The following is a 25018-nucleotide window of genomic DNA, read 5'->3' as shown; positions in this document are numbered from 1 at the left end:
TAATCTTAATGCCTCGTTACTTTTCCATTAAAAAGCACAGGGTTTTGTTTTTTTTACGTATCCTGATTCCTGACAGGGGAAGATGTGATCTGAAGCTCCAGGCCCAGAGTCTCCCGCCAAGATCTTCCTGGGAAGAATCACCTGCTGCCTTGTGATGAAATAACCCACCCTTAACTGATCGCTGTGATATGATCAGACCCAGCAAAACAACACTGATATTTTCAGCCTCGCTTGCTACAAGCGGGAATTACTTACAACTTGGTTTTGTCTTGGGATATCGCCACAGCAGAGGGAAACAAGCTACCCTTCTTTCTATGTCACACAAGCCCTTCCGAGGAGAGCCTTACGATGTAAGTATGCACATTTGCTGTTTCAGCTGGTGGAGAGTTTATAGCCTTGTTGTAAAGTTGTATCTGCATTCTCCGTTTTCTTAGGATGTGTAGATAGCTACATATTTATTTCGTTTTCATATTTCCCTAAACCACATGTTTAACCAGCATTGCTGTTCATTATATTACTTTTGGTAAATTATTTACGTTACTAGGCTTTACTAACCTTTCATAGTTGTCGTTTGCAGCGCTTGGGGGTGTCCTCAAATAATGTCCCATACCTTTTTATTCAAATTAAGTGCCTAATAATATATTTAGGAGATAAACACTGAAATAAAATTGGCAAACCTGGTCTGTGCATAAAGAATGCCGACTATCTCCGTAGTTATGGATGTTTGTAATCGCATTGGAAAAATAGTTTACAGTATGTCTACCTCATTATATGAAATATCTAATGAATTATCAAAGATAGTTGTGGACGTGAGTGTGTGTGGCTAATATAGTGTGTGGCTAATATATAGAATGTGTACACTACATACCCAAAATGCAGACCAAAGAAACTGCACATGTTGAATACGTCGGATACAGTTACGTGATGAACATTTAAAAATAGATGGAAGCAAGATCAGCATGTGTCTGTGATTTACTAGATTTCATTAGCTCCTCTTTAAACTAAAATCTGCATAGGCAATGCTTTTCCTGTCTAAATTAATCAACAATTATTACCACCGATCTAGGAGGTTAGGAGAAATACATTAAAAATAAACTAGACTTTTTGCAAGAGTTTGCTGGAAAAAAATACCATTGACTTAAATAATTAAGTCACCAGTTCTTAAAACGTCTCATTTCTGTCCAGAGCTAGGACAAAACTAGATTAGACAAGGAGAAAGTGAGAGCAGTTTTCCAACTTTACTGAAATTTGGTTGCAATGAGCTCTGAGTATGATCCTTGTATGTTTTCCCCTGGAAAGAGAAAAACTACTGCTGGCAATTTTGATTGGAGAAATGGTCCATGGGGAAGCACCTCTGCCTCCCACTATTACATTTAAATTCATATCCTACTGCAGCTTCATTTCGGTTAAAAACTATCAGGAGATTGCTCCTGAGTTTCCTGTATCTCACCTAGTTTGGCTCAAATAGTTTTCAGAATTAGTCCTAAGCAGTAGTAACCAGTGGGGCTGCATTGCTGACTTGTCTTCCCAATGCTGTATTGCTATAGCAAGAACTTGGTACAGGTGCAGTGGCAGAGCCAATCTGCTGCTTCTGCCACTGCATCCGTACAACACCACACTAAGTGGCCACTGCCTTGCCCCTCCGCTTCTACCTCTCAGTAAGCAGCAGCAGCAGCATGTGATGTCAAGAAGGCTGATGTCAAGCAGCTCAGCTCAGCCCAACCCGCACCATATCGCTAGCCCACTTGTTGTTGTTTAGTCATTTAGTCGTGTCTGACTCTTCATGACCCCATGGATCAGAGCACGCCAGGCACTCCTGTCTTCCACTGCCTCTCGCAGTTTGGTCAAACTCATGCTGGTAGCTTCGAGAACACTGCCCAACCATCTCGTCCTCTGTCATCCCCTTCTCCTTGTGCCCTCCATCTTTCCCAACATCAGGGTCTTTTCCAGGGAGTCTTCTCTTCTCATGAGGTGGCCAAAGTATTGGAGCCTCAGCTTCAGGATCTGTCCTTCCAGTGAGCACTCAGGGCTGATTTCCTTAAGAATGGAGAGGTTTGATCTTCTTGCAGTCCATGGGACTCTCAAGAGTCTCCTCCAGCACCATAATTTCTCAGAGGAGAAATTGTAGTTTCAAAACGTGTTTCCCAGTATATATATATTATATGCTCTTAGGTGATTATATGTATGAACATACTTCCATTTTTATATTTTCCTCATCCTTTCTCTATGTTCATAATGGCATATATGAGTTTCTCCCATCTTGTCCTCACACCATCCCTATGAAGTAAGGGAGGCTGAGAGAAGTGAGTGGCTTAAAATCACCCAGTGAGCTTCACGGCTGAGCAAAGATTTGAACCCAGGCCTTGGTGATCCAGTGGAATAGATTGCCTTGGAAGGTGGTGGGTTTTCCTCTGCGGGAAGTACTTAGGCAGAGGCTGGTCAGCCACCTGTCAGGGATGCTGCAATTGCAAGATTCCTGCATGAAACAGAGGGTTGGAATACATTACCTATCCCCACCCAAGGTGGTGATGGTTATTACAATTTTTAACCTGCCCTTTACTCCAACGTCCCAGGGTGGTTTATGACTATTAAAACACAACTTTAATAGCGAAACACAATATCATGCAATATTAAAAACAGTTTTAAAACAATGTAAAATAAGGTGGATCCTAAAAATATGCATCTCAAGTGTCAAAAGCCAGGGTGAACGGGTGTGTTTTCAGCATTCTCCAAAACCTGTATGATGAAGGTGCCAGGTGTACTTTGGTGGGAAGCGAGTCCCACAGCTTAGGGGCTGCCACAGTGAATGCCCTTTCCTGGGCAGTGGCCAGTCTTAGCACCTGAGAGGCTGTAGGGAAGGAGGCAATCTTTCAGGTATTTGGGGCCTGGGTTGTTTAGGGTTTTAAGAAGTAATGTGAGCATCTTGAATTGGGCCTGGAAATGAACTGGCATCCTGTTCAACTGTTTCAAAGCAGGCTATATGAGATCTGAAGGGTACCCCATCCAGCAATCGAATTTTGGACCGATTGACGTTACTGCAAACTTGGACCCATTCCTTTGAGGGGAGAACAATCCTGTCCAGAGCAGGATATTATATTTTAATAGAAATATGAAACATCTTACCACAGTGGGGAAAGGTATGACCAGATGCTATCTGTGTGCTTCCTTGGTTTGCTGTGCAGGTACACCTGCAATACCCATGCTTTCCCCCCTCCTGTTTCGTTACCATGAAATTGGACTTGGACCAAACAGTCCTTCAGATAGGAAGGAATGCCCTCTGAGAGCCCTTCTAATAAAGGACTGCCCTCTGTAAAGTAGGACACTCTGAGCACTTAAGAAAAGCAACTTGAACAATATGAATAGCACAAATTGCTGCTTCTGTACAATCCAAGGGAGAGCAAGCAACACATGCTTGCTTTTCTCAGCCTTTGGGCTAGGCTGCTCTCTTCTAAGCTCACCTCAACAAGAAGCAAGAATACTGTATGTACAAAGCACCCTTCACCAGCATGATTGGTGTGTATAAGAGGAAGTTTGAATGATTGGGTGCAGCTGCCAGAGCTTGATTAAAACAGCAGGTGGCACAAACCGGGACAAATGCGCATGGTGCCTTTTCTCTTCATTTCCCAGGCTCTAGAATTCATGTGAGCTTTACTTCCTCTGCACCACCTGCATGGATTAAAGCTCCTCCATAGCCATATCACTACAGACCCTGTGCCCTTCTACTGAGGGTTATGGTTGCCTGGGTTACTGTTATCATTTCCCTTCTTAAATGTGACGTTAGCCATTCTCCTGTTGAACGAAGCACCACCACAAGAGATTGCCATTTTATTTGCAACAGTGTGTTCCAGTTCCTTCGTTGCTCCCAGACTGCAATGTTCCCAGGCTGCAAAATTCTGTCATGTGTGGGTATTCTTATTGTGGTGCATGAATGCACAAACCATACTGTTTCATCTCCATGGCTTTCTTAAATATTATCTATCCCCATACTAAAAAAATCTGCATAATTGTAAAACTGCAAACTGCAAAGGAAAACTATACACTGCATAGAAACTAAGGTATGAAGCAGAGGCCTGACTGGGTAGTTTAAAAAAAAAACAGTCTTGGAAAGCTACTCTACTGAGTAGAATAGCACATACCGTATGTGTGAATGTGTAACCATATTGCAGATGCCCCTTTTGCTCAAATTGCCACTGCATACGTGCTCTTCCTTCCCGGATTCCTAAAACATGTTTTTAGGCATTTGGAATCCTGGGGCATTGGAGGGAAAAACCATTTTGAACAGAAAGGGGTGGCAATGAAACGGGCTGAATGGAAACTCTCTTTCCTATAGGACATCCATGTAACCTTCATTACAGAAGATAGTCCTCTGTTTGAAGGTCTGTCAGAGGACACCCCTCTTTTCGATGGGCTTACCAGGCCAAATCTCATATAAAGATAAAAGACCCAAAAGTAGGCCTGGGCGATATATCAATATATCACCCAGGACCGGTATGAGGAGCAGACCGTGGTGCCGGTTTCACTCAGCGATATATCACTGGTGAAACTGCCACCGCTCCTGAGTCCCTCTGCTAGCAGCATCTGCTGGAGGGAGTCAAGAGTTCCTTCCTCCAGGAGCAGCAGCAGTTTCACCAGCGATATATCGCTGAGTGAAACCGCCATCCCACTCTGCCCTCATATGCCGCAGAGGGAGAAACGAGCCTCGCCAGTACAGCTTGTTCCTCCCTCTGCATCTTTAAACTGCTTGGCTGAGGACTGTGCAGCTGCCCTTGCCTCAGTCAAGCAGTTAAATGAGCCCCCGGCCCGGCACTGGCTCCCGCGAACCGGCAGCAGGGTGGGGGCTCCGTGAAACTGCTCAGATTGTTGTTCCCCGCAGCAAGCTGTTAAAGAAGCCCCATTGCTCCGTCTGCTTGCATGCAAGTAGGGAGAGCACCGGGGCTCTCTCAGCTGGGGAGGGGGAACATTCACTCCCCCAGCTGAGTGGCGCAAAGCAGCCCCTCTGCTCCTGCCGCATGCATGTCTCAGTTGGGGAGGGTGAACCTTCCCAAACCCCAGCTGAGCAGAGTGAACAAGCGGCATTGTCCTAGACCATGAGTGCCTGGGTGAAATTGGCTCAGCTCTTGAGTTGAGAGCTGGGTCAGTTTCACCCGGTGTCTCATGGGCAGAGGTCAATGCATCTTGTTTTTACAACATCACGGTATATCACCAAACTGCAATGTTTGGCTGGCGATACACCACAATGTTGAAAAGCTGATATCGCCCAGCCCTACCCAAAAGTTGGGAGAGCAGCAGGAGCCTTGAAGTTGCCCATCAGTAGTTACTGCCTAGAGAGCAGAGGAAGCAGGCACAAAGGTCACCTGGGCAAATTCTTCCTCACTAAAGTGAGATGTACCATATTTTTATTAAAAATTACAGTCATTAGTAATTTAGAAATAATGACATTTTGAATTATTAGTAATTTAGAAATAATTATAGTGTAATTATGTCTAAATTAGTATATGCAGATTTCATGCAAACCTGTATCCGCCTTGTTCTCTTTGAGAGTGATTCATTTCTTCCATCTCCCTCTGTACTTTGCTGTATCTCAACTCAAAATTGCAGCTGCTTTCATTTTTAAAGTTGGGGTTTCATTATGCATACATGTGTATAGTTTGCTCCTTTATGATATCCTTATTCTGCATTACCTTTCCCCCCACCCCTTACTTATTTTCACCTGCAAAAACTAAGTTGAGTTGATTGCTGATCATCTTCATTCTACCATTGCATTTTCTTATCTTCAGAAAATTACTCCCTTAAGTGAGGAGGCCATACCTGCATTTCTTGCAGGCCTTAATAAATTCAAATTATATTTTCTAAGGTGGCTATTTATCTCACATCCTTTCACATTATGCTTCCCCCCTGCTCATCACAGTAATTCTGTTACATGAGACCATGGGAGAATGCTACAGCACCTGATATCAGATCACACCTGCTACATCCTGGTTTTTCTTCTTCATTTGTGTGCCACTCAATGCTTTGTGTGTTTCTTGCTGCCATTAAACCAGATGCACTGATAATGGCTATAGCTGGTTGAATGCAATAGATTTGATGCTAATGCAAAGGCACAAAGCCTTCAATGGCATATGATCAGCTAGCAGAATGCCACAGATTGTCAGGATATGCTGGTGCAGCAATCCTTGCTTATAAGAACATAATGGGTTGTATGCAGCCGGTGTCCTCATGTTCATGGAAGACTCTGTGATTCAGCAAAATAATGAAAAGGGGAGGGAAACCATTTTGACAAATTGACCATTTGCCCATTTATCCTAAAGGCTCATTCATTTGGGCAAATGGGACACCATCCTACCAACTTTAGTCTCTCCTTAGCTGTGTTGGTCTGCCGTAGTCGAAACAAAATTTAAAAATTCCTTCCAATAGCACCTTAGAGACCAACTACAGTAAGTTTGTTATTGGTATGAGCTTTCATGTGCATGCACAGTTCAGATACATTGAACCAGAAGTCACCAGACCCTTATATATAGTGAGAGGGTGGGGAGGGGTATTACTCAGAAGGGTGGTGGGAATGGGTGATTGGCTGATAGGTGTGGTAAACCTGTTGACGACTGTTAACGACTGCAATTGGTCTTGCAGGAAAAAGCAAGGGGTGAGATGGCTTTGCCATGTATAATAATAATAATAATTTTTATTTATACCCCGCCCTCCCCAGCCAAGGCTGGGCTCAGGGTGGCTAACAAGCAATAATAAAAACAAGCTGAATGAATACAACTTAAAAACAAGATTAAATTACAACATTAAAATATTGAAACATTAAAATATTAAAATGCTGCCTCATCACAGGAGGAGAAAGGAAAAAGAAAAAAGAAAGAGGGGGAGGGAATCAATTGGCTCCAAGCCAAAGGCCAGGCGGAACATCTCCGTCTTACAGGCCCTGCGGAAAGAAGTCAGATCCTGCAGGGCCCTGGTCTCATGAGGCAGAGCGTTCCACCAGGCCGGAGCCAGAGTTGAAAAGGCCCTGGCTCCGGTTGAAGCCAATCTAACTTCCTTAGGGCCCATAATAAGTCATTATCTTATAATGAGATAAGAATCCAATGTCTCTATTCAGACCAGGTCTCTCCATGGTTTTATGTTTGGTAATAAGTTGCAAATCAGCAACTTCTCTTTCCAGTCTATTTCTGAAATTCTTTTGTAATAAGACAGCTACTTTGAGATCTTGTATAGAATGTCCTGGGAGACTGAAGTGTTCTCCTACTGGTTTCTCTGTCTTGTGATTTCTAATGGACATAAATCTGACATCAGGAATCTTGACACCAGGAATATTACATATTAGAAGCTTGTGCGAACTGCCATTGGGTACCCTTTGGTGACTGACCATCAGGTCAATCATTTGTTAAGTAGAGGGGTTGATAGCCTCCTCCAGAGCTGATATGTGCAGGCAAGCTGAGGAGGGGCGGCTGTATGTCCTCTGTGTGTGCATGCATGTGAGAGTGTATGTGCAAGAGTGAGGTCACCATACCCATTGACTCCCCTACCTCCCACTGACATGTAGCAGTCCCTCCCAAAGGGTCAGCTGAGGATGAATGTGACTCTGGGGCCTAAAAGGGTTAGCTACTTTTGTAGGTAGACTGATACTGAGGTACTGTATTGGCCCAAATATAAGCCGCACCTGCAAATAAGCTGCACCTTCAAAATTCAAAGGGGGGGGGGAGAGAAAAAGACATCTCCCCACGCTCCCGGGCTGCTTCCTAGGGGGGGAGCAGCACTGCTTTGCTGGTGACCTCCCCCTCCCGTCCCCCTTATTTCTGGCAGCTCAGGGAAGGCTTGAGAGTAGTGGACAGGCTGCGTGCTGTTGCCCCACACTCCTGAGCCGCTCTGGGGGGGGAGGAGTCACGCTGCTTTGCCTGTGGCCTTCCCTCCCCCCCCCCCCAGCTCTGGGGAGGCTTGGGAGCAGCAGGCGGGCTGCGCGCCGTTGCCCCACAATCCTGGGCTGTTCTTGGGAGGTGGGGGAGGTCGCCAGCAAAGCGCCACTCCCCTCCCCCCCCCGAGAGCAGCCCGGGAGTGCAGGGCAAAGGTGCACAGTCCACCCGCTGCTCCCAAGTCTCCCCGGAGACGTCGGGGGAAAGGGAAGGTCGCGAATATAAGCCACACTTTAACTTTTCACTGTCAGAATTTGGAAAAAAAAGTGTGGCTTATATTCAGGCCAATACAGTATTATCATTCCCTCTTCCCAAGGAATCCTGGGAAGAGAGTTTGCAGGAGTTGATCAAGGAGCGCCTTGCACAATGCCATGCATCTGTACTCCCTACACTGCCACTTACCAGGATGGTGTGGGGCAAGGCAAATGTCAGGTAGGGGTAGTGCAGGTACAGTGGTACCTCAGGTTAAGAACTTAATTCGTTCCAGAGGTCCGTTCTTAACCTGAAACTGTTCTTAACCTGAAGCACCACTTTAGCTAATGGGGCCTCCTGCTGCCGCGCCGCCGCCGCACAATTTCTGTTCTCATCCTGAAGCAAAGTTCTTAATCCAAGGTACTATTTCTGGGTTAGTGGAGTCTGTAACCTGAAGCGTATGTAACCCAAGGTACCACTGCACACCGATTTAAGCAATCTAGACTCTCCTGCCAGTGCACTCCAACTTGGCTTCCATCTATGCCAGCCACTCCTAGCCTCGTGTTTAAAATGGGAACCCCACAACACAACCCAGGGGCAAATGTGCTCCCCAACTTGTGATTCACAGTAACTTAAGGTTACCAGACGTCCCCGTTTCCCGGGGATGGTCCCCGGATTTACAGATCAGTCCCCTGACAGAATCCTATCATTCCTACTGAAGGTGAAAAGTGTCCCCGGATTCATTGAAAAAAATCTGGTAACCTTACAGTAACTAGCATGCAGATACAAAATGTCCCCAATAGTGGTGGTAGCTGTTACAGACCTTGCATGAAAGCAGCTGCCTCTTTCTCACTGCTCTACCCTGCTTGTTAGTATTTTGAGAGGTTGTGTGATGTGTTAAAAGATCAGATAACAACCAAAAGGCCTCTAATAAGAAAATGACAGGAGCAATTTAATTTCAAGTAGCTGCTTTGATTGCCTTTTGTTTTCCACAGAGGGAAAAGGCGAGGGAAACAGCTCTCAGTCTTTGGCAATCAGGTATAAAAACATCTCCATGCAAAGTAGAGTAATTACACATATACACTTAATTTACCTGTTTGTTCATTCTTGTCTAGGAAAATTACCCTGGAGCAAACGTTAAATTATTATTTTAAAAGAGTTATCGCTTGGCTAAAAATAATAGGGGTTTGTCACTGTCAGTGTTGCTGTTAATTTGCATAATAAGTCTTATTATAGGTCTCTACCATAAAATGGACTAATCAGCATCTGAACACGAATAGGAGATACTTGTTTACTGTTGCTGAGATTTTTCTCTATTCCCCAGGCACTTTCTGCAACACTTAAATCAAGGTTTCTTTATACAAAATGGTTTACTTGCTCTATCAGTCTTTTCAGCTGAAAAGTGGGGTGAAAATTATTTAGATAGAGAGATCTGTCTATCTATCTCAAAAACCTGATGGTAGCTCAGATGGTAGAGCATATGGGTTCAAGCCACATGTTGAGCAAAAGGTTCCTGCATTGCAAGGCGTTGGACTAGATGACCCTTGTGGTCTCTTCCAATTCTGTGATTCTATGATCTATTTAAACTGTGTGTGCAATCCAGCCGTATTTTAGATCTGTCATCTTGGGGCTACTGGACTACTACTTAGCCACATTGTGCAGCCCGCTTCTTTCATGGTCCTTGGCCCTATTACAACAAATTTAATAAATCATCACCATCATCATCATCATCATCATCATCATCATCATCATAATACAAGGGATAGTTGATGCTGGAGAGCAGCACACTGTAGGATGCAGTTAGGTGAGGCACAAAAGGACCCATTTCTCTGTAAATATCCATGTTAATTGCACCTACCAGAGTCTTGATGGGTCTGGTGCCTAGGGGACCATATAACATTTGCTTCTTAAAATCTGCACTGGCTCTGAATTCAAGTTGTGAATCTTGGAAGTACAAAGCCTTGCAGGGTTATCTGAAGGAATGCTTCTCCCCAAAGCAGAGATGAGTGAGGCTTGTGAAGAGGCACAGGTGTGCCGTGACAAGCTCCCCTCCCACCTAGTCTCCCAGAACCAGGAGAGGCATGAAGTGGGAGGAGCAAAGGCAGGCATGCAGGTGCAGTCTCTGATTGCTTGGAGGAAAAAACCCCTAGGGAGGAGCAGACATAGGCGACTGTGGGGAGGTGGCGACCTTTAATCTTGGCAACTGCTTTATGAGGGCAAGACCTGACACAGATTAGTGCTGTGCTTGACACTCCTGTGTAGATCCTGTTTTGCAAGTATAGGGGTGTACATGGCTGTGAAATGTTGGGTGTTATGAATGCTTACCATTACATTCCAGAGAAATGGGGGAACCAAATGAATTTTCATTAGATCTGCTAGATCAGGCTTCCTCAACCTCGGCTCTCCAGATGTTTTGAGACTACAATTCCCATCATCCCTGACCACTGGTCCTGCTAGCTAGGGATCATGGGAGTTGTAGGCCAAAAACATCTGGAGGGCCGAGTTTGAGGAAGCCTGTGCTAGATGGTAAAGGGGATAGTCTGTGCAACAAACACCTGCAATGTAAGCTTTTGTGTTATCATTTGTCCCAACTGACAAATGGAAACTAAAAGAATATCAGTCACGGAGCAGTGAGTCATTGCTCCTAGCAGCCCAGGCAGCTGAAGCCAAACAAGATTTTTGCCCTAAATTGCTTGCCACTTTCACTTTATTTCATGTCCTGCCACAGAAGATAAAACGCTTCATTGCAGTAGCTGGCACTTAAAAGAGAGACATAGTGCTTCATAGGCTTTTATTTTTCTTTCAGATCAGTGGGGCGAAGGATGATGTCAGGCTCAGAATCATCTGTTAATAAGAGCGCTCCTTATTTTTTATCAACTTTGTCATCTGTGTCGGTGCCAGAAAATGGAGATACCATGTTCTCCTGCAAGATATCTGGTAAGCACCCCTGACTTAATACTGAAATACATGTTTTAGTTGAAATTTTAATTGAGAAGAGTTGTATATTATTAAAAGAAAGGACCACTTTTCAGAAGAATCACAAATTCATTGTATCAAAATGGCCTTGGGAAATGGCTCAGTAATCAAATTCAAACAACTTGGTGAGCTTTTTACATAGAGTTGTGATTGTGTTTCTTGAGGCACAGTAAATTAGCAGTGCACTGGTCTCTTAAGTATAACCCAACCTCTAGAATCTTTTATCCCTCTTGTCACTTGAAGAAACCCTGTTGCAGGCCTGTATTTAGAGTTCTGCTAAAAAATGGTACGTAGCCCAGTTTAATAAACCTCTTATATTTCCAATATCTGTATGGAGCCTAAAACCATAGTTCAGGTCTAGCAGATGACACAATGGTGACATGGGTCTACATAAAAATTTAAAAGCCACAGGTGGCAGTACTCGTTATTTTTTAACGTTAGGGTTGCCATATTTTGAAGAGCAAAAGAGAGGATGCTATGATGACTCTCATTTTAAATACCCCTAATATATGTAGGCTATAGAAGCTTTGATATATTGTTGGGGGAGTGGGCAGGAAAAGAGAAGAGTAAAGCAAGTTTTCAACCACCAGTTATGTCTGTCTCACCCAGAAAGTATAGCCAGAGACATTTTGGCAAATTTAAAAAAATCTACCCCGGCAGAATTTTTACCCCAGAAAAAGATGATGTCCTGGAAAAAGAGGACATATGGCAACTGTATATGATAATACTTTGGTGGCTGGGGAAACCCAGCCAGATGTTTGGGGTAATAATAATAATAATAATAATAATAATAATAATAATAATGTCAGACTACTTTTTATGAGAATGCTTGTCTGTCCATACCTCATACCAAGCAACAGATTTGTCCCCAACGTTTTCTAGTCGTGCAATTGCTCAAATATAAGATGTTGCTCCTGCTTATTTAGTCCATAAGCTCCTTACGTTCAGAAACATTTGCTTATCAGTGTGAAATAACAGTTTTCTCCTCCATGTGTTTTAAGGCAACCCAAAACCAGAGGTAACTTGGTATAAGAACGGGCAAGACATCAGTCAACAGAAGAACATTTCTAGCTGTGAAATACTGGAGGATAACCTGACTCAGGTCTTACATCTCTTTAGGTAATTTGTTTCCTCAGCATTTCTTGATTTCTCAACTATGTTCAGGAATGAATCAAAGGCTGCAAATATACGCCTACTGCGGTAGAGCATGCACGTTCATGCAGCCTCGCTAAGTCAAGGCTTAGGATATCATGTAAAGCACCTCACATAGAGATTATTGCTATTATTATTTATTACATTCATATACAACCCTTCATCCGAGAATCACAGGGCAGTTTGCAATATCACACACACACACACACACACACACACACACACACACACACACAACATAATAACAAACAAAGCAATCAGGATGGGCCTTTAGGAGAGTGGGAAAGCCATCCCTGCCCCATCCCCCTCACAAAAGGCAGCCCTGGGTGTTTTGTGCCCCTAACAATTTTGCACCCAAGGCAACCTCCCTGTGGCTGCCTCACACTACATCACTCTTTGACCACAGTTATCTTGAGCATCATAGTGTGGTTTTTTTTCCTGTTAAGTGACCAACATTTTGTCATTTTGAGATCAAGAATACCTCTCCATTGAGGATATTTCAACTTACTTTTTTTTAAAAAAATGTTTAAGTATTTAATACCGACATTGTATATTAAAATTTAATATTCGTGTTTTAAAATTCACAGGTGCACAGAGCAACAAGCTGGAGTTTACAAAATTGTGGCCAAGAACTGTTTTGGAACCACTCAGTCTTCAGCTTTTCTTAAAGTGACTTCTGATGACCAATCTGAAGCATATCAAAATGTACTTTGTAGTCCTGAAGAGAATATAGAAACATGCAGAGGAAATGAAGTTACAGTATGTCAGCAGAAAATTTTAGATGATGATATGGAAAATAAAGAAGCTTTAGCAGAAAACCAGTATTCGCTCCATGAATGTGGCTTCTATTTAGGTTCACCAGAACCTCCAGCACCAGAATTTAGCAATTTATCTACAGAGCAAACGGGAGAAACGTTTTTCCATACAGTGGAATGTGAAACTTGTCCTCCATTGGAAAATCATAGTTCAGGAGACGAAATGGAAGTTAAAAATGCATCCAATCTAAAGGAATATTATCACAGCATTAGGGGCATGTCCAAGCATATGCCTGATCTCTTTATTTATGAGAGCACTAAAGCATCTACGGACTCTACTGAAGGCAAGCTAGATGATGTGGATTTCCAACCAGCAAGTCAAATCACTGATCACACAGACAGCTGCCGCCTTAATGCTGAAGTCTTAGCTGCTTGTCAGACAACTGAATATGCCAAGACACATGAAGAGGGTAGCTTTAGTAAACCTCCGAAAAACAGCACACTGTCTGGGAACCAAACAAGTGTCCCTCTGGGAGATCAGATCTGCTTTTTAGGGGATTCCTCTAAAAATGCCAGCAATAACATTGAGCTCTGCTTGGAGAGAAACTTTATTCCAGTTGATGAGTCTTCTGATGATGATTCCCTCGAGTACTTTGAATGTTCTGACGTGATGACAGAGGAGACGTACAAGAACTGGGAAAGCAAGCTGAGATTCCTGTTGGAAAGCGATGATGAGGAAGATGAGTTAATACCGGGGAGTGATTGTGATGGGTGTGCTTACTTCCTTAGTGAAATGCCTCGCCTGTTTCAAGTGTCAGATAACACTGTGCCTATGGAAGCCACCATTGGCTTCTGTGGTCATCAGTCAAAATCCAAAGAAGTAGCTGTCAGGAGCGACCTCACTGCATACAGTCCATCAACCTTGCAAGCAGAAATGACTCTCACTGTTGGGCAACAGCAAAGTAAAACTTCCAGTATGAAAGACAAAGAGAAGTACAAGCTGTCTGCAACTCTCATGGCAATTGAAAACGATTGTCCTAGAATGGAGGAAGAAAACAGTAGCAGCAGTCACTCTGCTGTGGATGTTTCTGTTGCCGGTTCGCAAGGTATAGAAAATGGGATTTCAGCGATGAAGTCTTCCTCTTGTGACTTGAGTGGTTCTTTGGAGACAGTAACCAAACGATTTGCAGACAAATACTCTCGGAAAAACTCGCAACAGTTACCAAAGGTGAGAAAGAAACCAGCTGAAGGTAAATCCAGAGTTGAAGCCAATCGGATCAAGACATCAAAAGACACTTTAAATTCGTTACATCCTAAAGAGCGGCACGCCTCTGAAATTCACACACTTCAGATGGAAAGAAGTTGTTTGGATTCTGCTGCACTGCTTCACCGACAAGGAGAAAGTATTTCAAACCAAGGAAAGCGGGATATAGCGAATGCTTCAAACCACATCAGTTTATTTCATGGTGAAGAAAGAGAGAAAGGAATCCCTTGGGAAAGCAAATGGATTAGTGAGCTATCGGAGAGAACCCAAACGTCAAATGAAAATGCCACACTTATGGTAAGGAAAATTACTGTTATCCTTTTGCAAAGAAACTTGTCCAGTGACTTTAATGTACTTCAGTACTACTTGTCTTAACAGAATGTGGATCCTGAAAGTCTTCACCATTCAAGCCGATGTGATTGACAGCTACTGCTGTTAAGGAAATCTGGTTTTGAAAAAGGCCCAGATAAACCATAAGCCATCCTAATTATAGAGAGAGGGCAGGTGTGGGAAGGTCTTGATAATAGTGAACAGCACTAATGGGACTTGTAGACAGCTGGGAAGAGAAATCTGATACTGAATCTGTTCCATGCGCCTTATTCAAGCAGTATCTTTCTCTTTGCTGCTAGCCAAAGTTTCTCAACCCTGTGTGGAGGAGCAAATGGGCAGGTGGAATTCAAAATACTTTTGGAGTTAGGAACAACTTCAGAATGGAGGTTGCTGTGCAATTGTGCAATTATCCTAACCCTAAAATGTACACTGATCTCCTCAAAGTGACCTTACTAGTTCTTTACTATACATCTAGCCCGCTGTTCATTTAAACTGGCTCATCATGGCTTACATGGGGTTTCCAGAGTGCTGATCTGGACTATAGTACCTTGGTTCACCATTGTTGCATGCTTAGGTGCTTGAGTTCAGTTTCTGGGGCTGTCTAGGAAGCCAGTCTTTGAAAGCAATGTACCAAAGTTAAGGTGGTGCTTCCTGCTGTGGGTGTTTAAATTACCTTTGCCTTACCCATTCCCCTCCCTACCTTGTGCTGGTTTTGCTATTCCACGTCGACTAGCGGCAAGTAGAATGATGACCTTTTCCTGCATCTGAATTTGTAGTTTGTGAGTGATCAGCACTCTGATTCAGAGCACTAGTCATCCACCATGGTCTCACGACAGCTAGAAAGAAATTGGACCACTTGTCAGGTATAGCACAAGACTTAGATTAAAAAACACACACTCACGCCTCTGCTAATATAACCTTAGAACTACTGACTCACATATCTGACCTGCAATCAGAATTGGAACTCAAGAGAGCACTTCTATAACCATCTTTTGCAGCAGCTGACTAAATCCTGAAATTGTTTCTATGGATGCAGACAGTGTTTTGTATGAAAGGCTCAGCATCTGCAGCTGGTTCAAATGCAATCCTAATAGGCGAATCTAGTGTCGTATTTCTTAAATCTTAACTAGAGCGGGGGTGTGTGTGTTTCAAGACGTACTCTCAGCACCCACCAGAGTGGGCACAAAATTACTGAGGCCTGCCAATCAAAAATTGATGATGGAGGGGCAGAGCAAATACAGAATTAAGGTGAAGTTTGGCATAATCAGCAGGCATTTAATGACATAATGAAGAGACTAAGTCCTGTTGCCTCCAGAGTCAGTGGAAATGCCCTTGTGGCAAGGAGTTCCATAGTTCAGCTTTCTTCCAGCTAAGTACCAACATTGGCTTTAGAGGTAACGTTCCTTAGTCTCCTCATTTTAGACACAAACTACTGGTCCAGAGACTTCAAGTGGCGAATGCTTTTTATTTTAGATTTTTCCTCTCAACAACATAACTTAGAAATTACTCCTCTTCTGTAATTTATTATCTCCTCCTCTTTTCACACCAGGTGTGCTACCTTGCCCCCGTGGCAGCGGGGCTTGTGTGTGTGACGTCAGCATGCCCGTGTCATATTGGCTCGCCCACGGCATGCTGGTGTCACTCGTGCATGTCGCGGGGGTGTGTGCCTAGAGAACAGTATACATCAGGAGGCTTAGTTTGGTCAGAATCAAGTTTACACTTCCAGAGTTAATGCTAAATACATTATTTCTTAGCCACCAGAGGGCTGTGAAAATTTGTATCCCGGGCTTTTTAGACTCGTCTACCCATGCACGAACTGAAACCAAAGGGGTGCATTGGTTGCCAGATGTGAAACATATTGGCATTGTTTTCAGCTCTCCTACACCACTCATGGTTTATTTCTCCTTATCAAGCCAGGATTTGTAAGCCAGCAACAAACCATGGTTCAAGGCTGGCTCATGATCCTGACTTCTTATGGAGAGGCAAGCTACAGTCCCAGGTTCAGTCGTCACAGGAAACCAAATTTACTGTACTTTTCTGTGTATAAGAAAATCTGGGGTCGTCTTATACATGGGAAGTGCAGAGGGGGGTTGTGTGATTGGTTGAATCAGGAGCTTACCAGCAGTGATTTGGTGGGTGATTGGTTGCTGCATCAAGGGCTGGTTTGGATAGGCTGTCACTGTGTCCGATTGCCGGCTGCTGTTGGTGAGTGGGCAGACACTAGTGTGGGTGAGTGATATTTAGCAATCCCCCCCCAAAAAAGCTCAACAACTCTGGGCCATCTCCCCCCATTTTCTAAAATTGGAGTCCCTCAAAATAGGGGCCATGTTATACACGGAAAAATGTGGTAATTGTTATTTCATGATTTGGTTTTCCTGCCCATGCCATAGGAGGAGTGAAGTGGGAATGACTGACAGCATGCACTAGCTCATACCTGAAAAACTTCAATAAGACAGCAACCCCGTCTTACTTGGAAGTGTTAACAAAGCCATTGTGGATCTAGTACAATGAGACCCCCAGGTATAGGGTGGTATATGAACAACAACAACAACAACAACAACAGTTGTATAACAATCAGGAACTGATACCTCTTTGTTCCCTCCCACAGCTGCTTAGTTAAACTTTACCATTTTTTAAAACAAACTATACTTTAATGTGAATGTCCACAGTGCTCACAAGTTCTCTGTTTCCGTCCGTCTCCGCTCCTGCTGTGCTACTGTCAAAAGCCTGGCTTGTTGTGTCAGCTGAACATGGGCTTGTGGTTTGATTTCCCAAAACAAACTGTGTGTGATAAACCAAGAACAATTATTGGCTACTGATTGTGCTTTCTTTGGTAGCATAATCTTGGAAGACACGGCAAACCAAGGGAGGAGCATTCCTGGAACTTTGAGGAGTATGCAGGAGCATATTTTAAACTATGACTTAATGTGATGTGCAACCTGGGTCATTGTTTGGAATATCCTTACTATATGGCTCACTGGCAAAGAAACAGAGGACAAAATAAACAGTGTCAACTTGTTGAAGAGACAGAAACAAACTTTCAGCTTCCACATGGCTTTCATCAGGCCACAAAAAATGCAGCCTTTTTATCTCCATTTGTGCACTGCACAGATGTAATTCACAAATTTCTGTCTTTTTGTTAAAATCAAAAGATGCAACTATAAGCTCTAAAAATACAGTCTGAAACATGCAGCCCACTGTAAATCCCATAAAACTGCAGCTAAAAACAGAAATGCTTTTGAATGCTTAAGAGCACTTCACATGTTCACAGATCCTAAAAGCCAATGGTGCTAGCTTTAAGTAAGTCATTGGATAGCGCTTCTGAAACTAGCATGCTTCAGAATCATAACATATTTGCATTGCTGGGAGAGCATCAACCATATACCCACTCTATGTCGCCAGTTCAGAGTAATGTTAATGACAGGCCTAACATGACAAAGTGCCATTTCTCAAACTTGCCAAAGGTCATTGGTGTCACTGAAATGCAGAGGGAACTGGCTATTGGACAAGTTTCTGGGACACAACAAAACACCCACATAGGCTATTTGTGTACCATAACTTTTTATAATAAGTGTTAGTCCATTTACGTTCCCTGAGAATTCATCTGTGTTTGCATGTAGGCACAGCTTCAAAAGGCATAATACCAAAGCAAATTTCCATGTATAAGATGCCCCCATGTATAAGACGACCCCTATTTTTTTAAACCCAAAATTAAGAAAGTAAGTTGTTTAGCTTTTGGGGGGGGGGGTCAGTTCCAGCAATCGCTCACCCGCCTGCCCGCCACTGCCGATCGCTTGCCACAGCCACTGCCCACCGCACACCTTGCTGCAGCTGCCAATTGTCTGCCCGCTTGCCGCCACCAACAGCCCATCCGCCCACTTGCCACAGCCACCAGTCGCTTGCCCAATTGCTAGCAGGCCTTGCCGCAGCCACTAATCACCTGCCCAATCGCTGCTGCCAATCTCCTACTTGCTGCTGCCATTAATCACATAATCACATGTCCCCCCTCTGCATTCACTATCCATGTATAAGACGACACCCAATTTTTGGCTTTTTTTATAGCAAAAAGCATTGTCTTGTAAACAGAAAAATACGGTAATCTGAATATCTTTTTTTGAAGTTTTTTCCAAGACTTTGTCCCAAGGAAATGGTGCGTACAGCTATACTTGCAAATAAAGATCATAGTATCAGAATTGTAGAGTTGGAAGGGATCCTGAGGCTCATCTAGTCCAACCCCCTGCAATTCAGGTGTATGCAGCTGTCCCATACAGGGTTTGAACTTGCAGCCTTAAAATGATCAGCGCCATGCTCTAACCAATTGAGATATCCAGGCTTATCGCAGTAGGGTTTTCTGCTATGGCGTGAGCAGGGGTCGTGCATCCCATTTCTCTGCCTTAGGCAAAAGGCAAATGTGCTGCTGTGCTCCACCACCCTTACCCCAGGTTGTGCAGCAGTGGCAGTGATCGCGGGTTCTGGTGAGATCTTGCCAGAACTCTCACAAGATTTTGTGCACTCCGTGAGATTTTGTGAAATCTCATCAGAAGCTAGCACGGGGATGCTGCTTGAGGTGACTGCTTCACCCCGCCTCATGAACTAGCTGGCCCTGGGAGTGGCTCGGCCCCACAAATAACAAGTGCACTTGCTCTAAATCCAATGCTTAGTTTTCCCTGACGCTCCAACTCTGGTGCTTAAGGCAAGCTGCCTCTCCCTCTCTCTTTAAAAAGGCAATGTTTCCTGCTTTATTGAAAAAGCAACCATTGTTAGAAAAACTGCTCAAAGGAGGGTGGGGAAGTAGTTTGGGGATGTCACAAGCGCCAGCCAATCAGTGTTGTGCACAGCCTTATTGGTTACAAATGGGAAAGAAATAGGCTTTTCCTGAGCTTTACACTTGAGAAGAAGACTGCACATCTGACTAAACCACCATGTGGATGCATTTCCACAGCCAGCTCATTGTTATGTACTTCTAATTTGAAAACTGAAGCCTTTGATATTATAATATAAGCCATCATAAGCGTTATTAAGACATGTAAGGTCCCATGGGGGAGGCAGTGGGGATGAACACACTGGCTTTCGCCCCTCTGTGTCCACTTTTGTTGACTTACGTGAGTTTACAGTCTCTTACATCCATTGAGACTCCCTGCTCATTTTGATTTGAAGAACTTGTCCTCACTGCCCCTCTGTGGTAGCTTACACATTTTAATAATGTCTGAATCTAGTGTACCAAGTGTACCCATTGCAAATGCCTGGACAGGGCTTTAGTGTACCAAGGTATTTAAAAGCAGGTCACTGTTTGTCATTTTTAGGACCAAATCAGACACCTTTGTCACCCCAGTTATGTACACCACATGATCCAGGAACATGCTTAAAATGCCTTATAATGTTGCAGAACATACGAACTTATAATGTTGCAGAAGATACCAGATCAATTTTTGGATTGCACAGAGCTGTGCACAGTGTGAGATCTGTTCCTTGAGATCCCATGTGACTTGCAAATGATTTTGGAGTGCACCTCGGGTCACATGCTGCTTCACTGTGTAGTTTTAAAAACATCACTGTCCCCAACCAATGGCTTCAGTTCCTTTCATCCTCAGGTTGGCCCCAGTTGCTTTCTGATGATTGCATTTATCGCTTGCCAAGGTAATCAATGGGTTAACACCATACCGTGAAGGCTGGGTCTCATTGGGATTGGTTGAATGGGAGGCAAGAAGTGCAACAGCCAGAGCTGGTTGCAGACAGAATCAGGGCTAGTAGTAGACAAAGCCAACTAATTCTGGTTCCATCCCCATCCTTGGACCAGCCGTCCAAATGGACCAGCCTTCTCCACTGATTCCACAGGTACAGTGGTACCTCGGGTTACAAACGCTTCGGGTTACAAACACTTCAGGTTACAGACTCTGCTAACCCGGAAGTAGTACCTCGTGTTAAGAACTTTACCTCAGGATGAGAGCAGAAATTGGGCAGCGGCGGCGTGGTGGCAGCGGGAGGCCCCATTAGCTAAAGTGGTATCTCAGGTTAAGAACGGTTTCAGGTTAAGAACGGACCTCCGGAACGAATTAAGTATGTAACCAGAGGTACCACTGTATCTTAAGAAAAGCTTGTACAGTGGCCTTATTTTTCTAGGGGGTTGAGAAAACATCAAATATTTTTTGATTAACCCCTTGGGGGGAAATTGAGATTGAGCCAAGTTAAGGACTGGCGGACTGTCTCCAATATAACCAATCAAATAAGGCAGCCTTCAGTAATTCAGTGGGACCCTGTGAAGACTGGAGTGAGAAGAGGGTTAGATGAGGACAAGGGAGGAAGAAGAATTTTAATTATGAAAGAAAGTGGGGTAGCTGTTAAGCCAGAAGCCAGGGCAGCTGTCTTCAAGGAATCAAATACATCATTTTGGGCAACTGAACAAACAGCTGTCAGACGGAACATTCATAAAGAATTTAATTATTGCTTTATTAATCCCAAAATCTTTTGTCAAGAATTTTACTATGCAAGGCTTTACATTATTATTGAATGAATGAATGAATTAAATTTGTATACTGCCCTATACCTGCAGGTCTCAGGGCGGTTCACATGATAAAACCACAATATAAAACCACAAAATACATAATCAAGAGAGAAAAAAAAGAACAAGAACACCCACCCCAATAAAACATAGCATTTGTTATTGTTAGGCTAGTCATGCTGTGTTCTTTAACCTTGTTGCAAGCTCATTTTGACCGCTTTCAGACATCCTTGAGGTGCTATTCCTGTCCAGATACAGCTGGTCTCTGCTGGTCACAATGTGAGGGAGTTGCAAGGAATCGAAAAAGGATGAACACGCGCACACCTTTTTCTCACTGAAAAGGATATCCATCCCACTCTCTATTCTGCTTCAATCAAAAGTGGTTTTGATCATATTTGTTTGAGCTAATCTCATGTTGGGTATATGCCCAGCTTCCACAAGTGTGCCAAGAAATAGATATTGAGAACTGCTCTTTTAAGGAAATGAAATAATGAGTGGAACAAGGCTATGTCACATGTTCACGCAGTCAGAAATGGTTCTGTGGTGGAAGAAGTGGATGTGTGTCCTGTTTTATAGAGAATAATTTTCTATGGGAAGACTCATCTGTTTGAATGGCTACCTGATTCAAGGAATAGGATATTAAACCTTCATTCATTCCACACCAACTGCTTGAGACAGCTTGCCCCCCCCTTCTACCCACATGCAGTGAAACACATCATACTTTGAAGTAAGTTTAAAATAGCTTTACTTACTTAATCCAAGATCACAGTCATGTATTATCCTTTATGTTATCCAATATAACCTTAATATATTGTAGCTTTATTTCTCTTTCAGAAATGAAGCAATTGTAAAAAAAAACAAAAAACACCTCTCTGCCAAAATGTACCTTGCTCTTTCTGCCCACCATCCCTATGCCCAGCCCCATATGTATATTTTTCTGGTGTCACCCCTGATTTTTCACACTTACCATACTAATTTTCATAATGTAGCATGAAGGCTGGAGATCAATATCATACCAAACACCAGCCCCTTGGGGACCCGCAAAGCCCATAGAGTCAGGTCTCTTCTGGTTTCTCCTGCCTTTCACACTTAGTGCCGCTCAAGCAAGCTCTTGAATTATTTAAAAAATGTTTCTCGTCCATCTCCCTGGAGGAGCTGAAATAAATACAGATATTGATTTATTGTAGCTAATCCAGGACAGGTGTCCCATTAGAAGCAGCGTTTTATTTTAAGGAGCATTTAAGCTACAGGGGTTTGGCTGACACTGGACAAGGGTGAAAACCGGGGATGGGTGTTGTCAGGTGCTGTTGCGGTTGCTCGAGAGTAACCAGGCAGGACTGTGACCTGTGTTTTACAGGCTTTATTTTGGTGCAAACTATTTACAGTGAAGAGCCCCAAAGCTCATGTATGGCTCAATCGCTAGCAGAATCCGGAAGTGGTCTTTTTTTTGTAGCTCCCCCAGCATAAAAGTTTCGTTACCCTCAACCATCTCCGCCCCCTCTGCGCCTCAGACTACTGCACAGGATGGGCGATGGCAAGGGCGTGCTTCCCTCCTGTCCGGCTTGCTCAGGAGTGGTGTTAAGACTCTCACCAGCATCCTCTGGTCCTTGCACCTCTTCCCCACTGGAGGTGGGGTTCTCCTCCTCCCCGGAAGAGGAACTGCTTCGCAATATTTTCGGAGGCTCCCTGTAACACAACTGCCCTTCTATTTCTCGCCTGTGAGCTGATGTCAGTTCCCTGACATCCATGAAAGCGGCAAGAGTGGGCCTTTGCTCTATATACAGTTGTCAATCGCTAGGGTGAAGCTTTCACCTTCCCCTCTCACATGAACACCCCTGAGGCCTGAGTTTCTACCTTTTCTCTGATCTGGATGAAGTGTCATTTGTAATCGCAGTTGTCTGCACTTTGCATCAGTCTGTCAGGCATCACTGAACCCAGTTGCAGCAAGGATGGATAGATCTGAACTAAGGAGGCATGAGTTCAAATCTAATTTCGGTTGCAAAGCACACCATGTAGCTTCCATCTTTTACTCTTCAGATTTGGAGCATTTTTTGAAATGCAAGCAAGCCAGACTTTAAAATGATGCCAAAATATTGGTGGTGCTTGCTTGGAGAAGTGTGTGTGTGTGTGTGTATTCTGAACAGCGGAAAACCAGGAGAAAAAGGATTAAGCACCCCCTTCCTTGACACTGAATTTTCCACTTCCTGAAGCAGCACTGGACCACACAACCTGTAGTTTTGCCCATGAGATTCTATGCTTCCTTTCACTCCATTTTCACAATAAAAAGGTAAAGGGACCCCTGACTGTTAGGTCCAGTCGTGACCGACTCTGGGGTTGCGGCGCTCATCTCGCTTTACTGGCCGAGGGAGCCGGCGTACAGCTTCCGGGTCATGTGGCCAGCATGACTAAGCAGCTTCTGGCGAACCAGAGCAGCACACGGAAACACCGTTTACCTTCCCGCCGGAGAGGTATCTATTTATCTACTTGCACTTTGACGTGCTTTCGAACTGCTAAGTTGGCAGGAGCAGGGACTGAGCAACGGGAGTTCACCCCGTCGCAAGGATTCGAACCGCCAACCTTCTGATCGGCAAGTCCTAGGCTCTGTTTAACCCACAGCGCCACCTGCGCCCCTCATTTTCACAATAGTGATAAAAAGAAATCAAGGAAAGGTTGTTGCTGCTGCAAAGAACTTGTTGGCTGTGCTTCACTTTGTGTGTGCTTCACATTGAGTGTATCTTTGAACCTGCTTGTTTCTCCCTCGGTCTCTTATGACTTGGTCTCCCCTGACCATTTCCAAGTCTTTCCCAGGTTCTTGTCGGACTTCCATCCCGCCTGGCAGCTATTGCTTTTCCCTTGCTTGTTTGCCCTAACTTTTTCTGCCGTTGCTGAAGCATACAGCTTCAGTCATAGAATCAAAGACTTGGGAGGGAGCCTGGAAGGCATCTAGTCAAAGCATCCTGCTCAGTGCATGACCTGCAGTACAGAATTCAACTGCATGAACTCTGAGAATGGCCTCCCATTCTCTGCTTAAATACCCCTAGAGATGGAGAGCCCGTCATCTCTTGAGGCAGTTTGTTCCACTGTCAAACAGCTCTTACCATTAAAAAAATCCTAATAAGGTTCAGTTGAAATTCACTTCCTTGCAGTTCCCCCACGTACAGTCATACCTCATGTTACGTCTGCTTCATGCTACATTATTTCAGGTTACGTCCCGCAGCGACCCGAAAGTACCAGAAAGGGTTACTTCCGGGTTTCATGACATCATGTGCAGAAGTGGTGAATTGCAACCCGCACGTGCGTAGATGCACCGCTGCGGGTTGCGTTCCTTTCATGTTGCGAACGGGCCTCCGGAACGGATCCCGTTCGCAACCAGAGGTACCATGGAGAACAAATCTGCTCCATTTTCTATGTGATAGCCCTTCAGATATTTGAAGACAACTACAACATCCCCCTTAATATTTTCTTCTCCAGACTAAACATATCCAGTGTTTTCAACCACTCCTATCTAGACTTGGTTTCTGGGCCCTGCCCCCATCTTGGTTGGTTGCCTTCCTCTAGACATGCTCCAGTTGGTCAAGTCCCTTCTTAAAATGTTTCACTGAGTACTGTCCGCTGTGATTGCGATGCTTCTACCTTCTGACTTGGCCCCTCTGACGCAGGAGAAAGCAGTGGTAGTGGGCGTTGGGTTACTTTGCATTAAATGGTCTTAGAAATATAATAAGGGGAAGGACGGGAAGGGGTTAGACCAAATGTCTGACTTGTTCAGTATTCAGTTTCAGTTTCCAACAGAGACCAACCAGATGTTCCGTGGAAGGGCGTGAAGGCAACAGCTCTCCCCAGTTGTTTAACCCCAACATTTGGTATTCACATGTACACTGCTTCTTGGCACTGGGGATTCTATTGATGTATTATGGCTATAGAACCATAACTTTATATCATA

General features: G+C 44.0%; 1 protein-coding gene across 3 annotated transcripts in view; it reads left to right on the top strand.

The window, feature by feature from the left end:
* Nucleotides 1-216: 216 nt before the first annotated feature.
* ALPK2 (alpha kinase 2) overlaps nt 217-25018 on the top strand; it is a 59495-nt gene continuing 34693 nt past the window's right edge. For 2 of the 3 annotated variants that reach the window (XM_083575475.1, XM_083575476.1), the window contains exons 1-4: nt 217-350; nt 10909-11039; nt 12080-12197; nt 12818-14546. In XM_083575475.1, coding sequence (XP_083431601.1) covers nt 10925-11039; nt 12080-12197; nt 12818-14546 — 1962 coding nt within the window. In that variant the 5' untranslated portion in view covers nt 217-350; nt 10909-10924. The remainder of the gene's footprint in view (nt 351-10908; nt 11040-12079; nt 12198-12817; nt 14547-25018) is intronic. The other variant, XM_083575477.1, reaches the window with a different exon arrangement.

Source organism: Podarcis filfolensis, assembly GCF_964270895.1.
Source record: "Podarcis filfolensis genome assembly, chromosome: 11".
Lineage (NCBI taxonomy): Eukaryota > Metazoa > Chordata > Lepidosauria > Squamata > Lacertidae > Podarcis > Podarcis filfolensis.
This window is presented reverse-complemented; position numbering and strand designations above follow the sequence as displayed.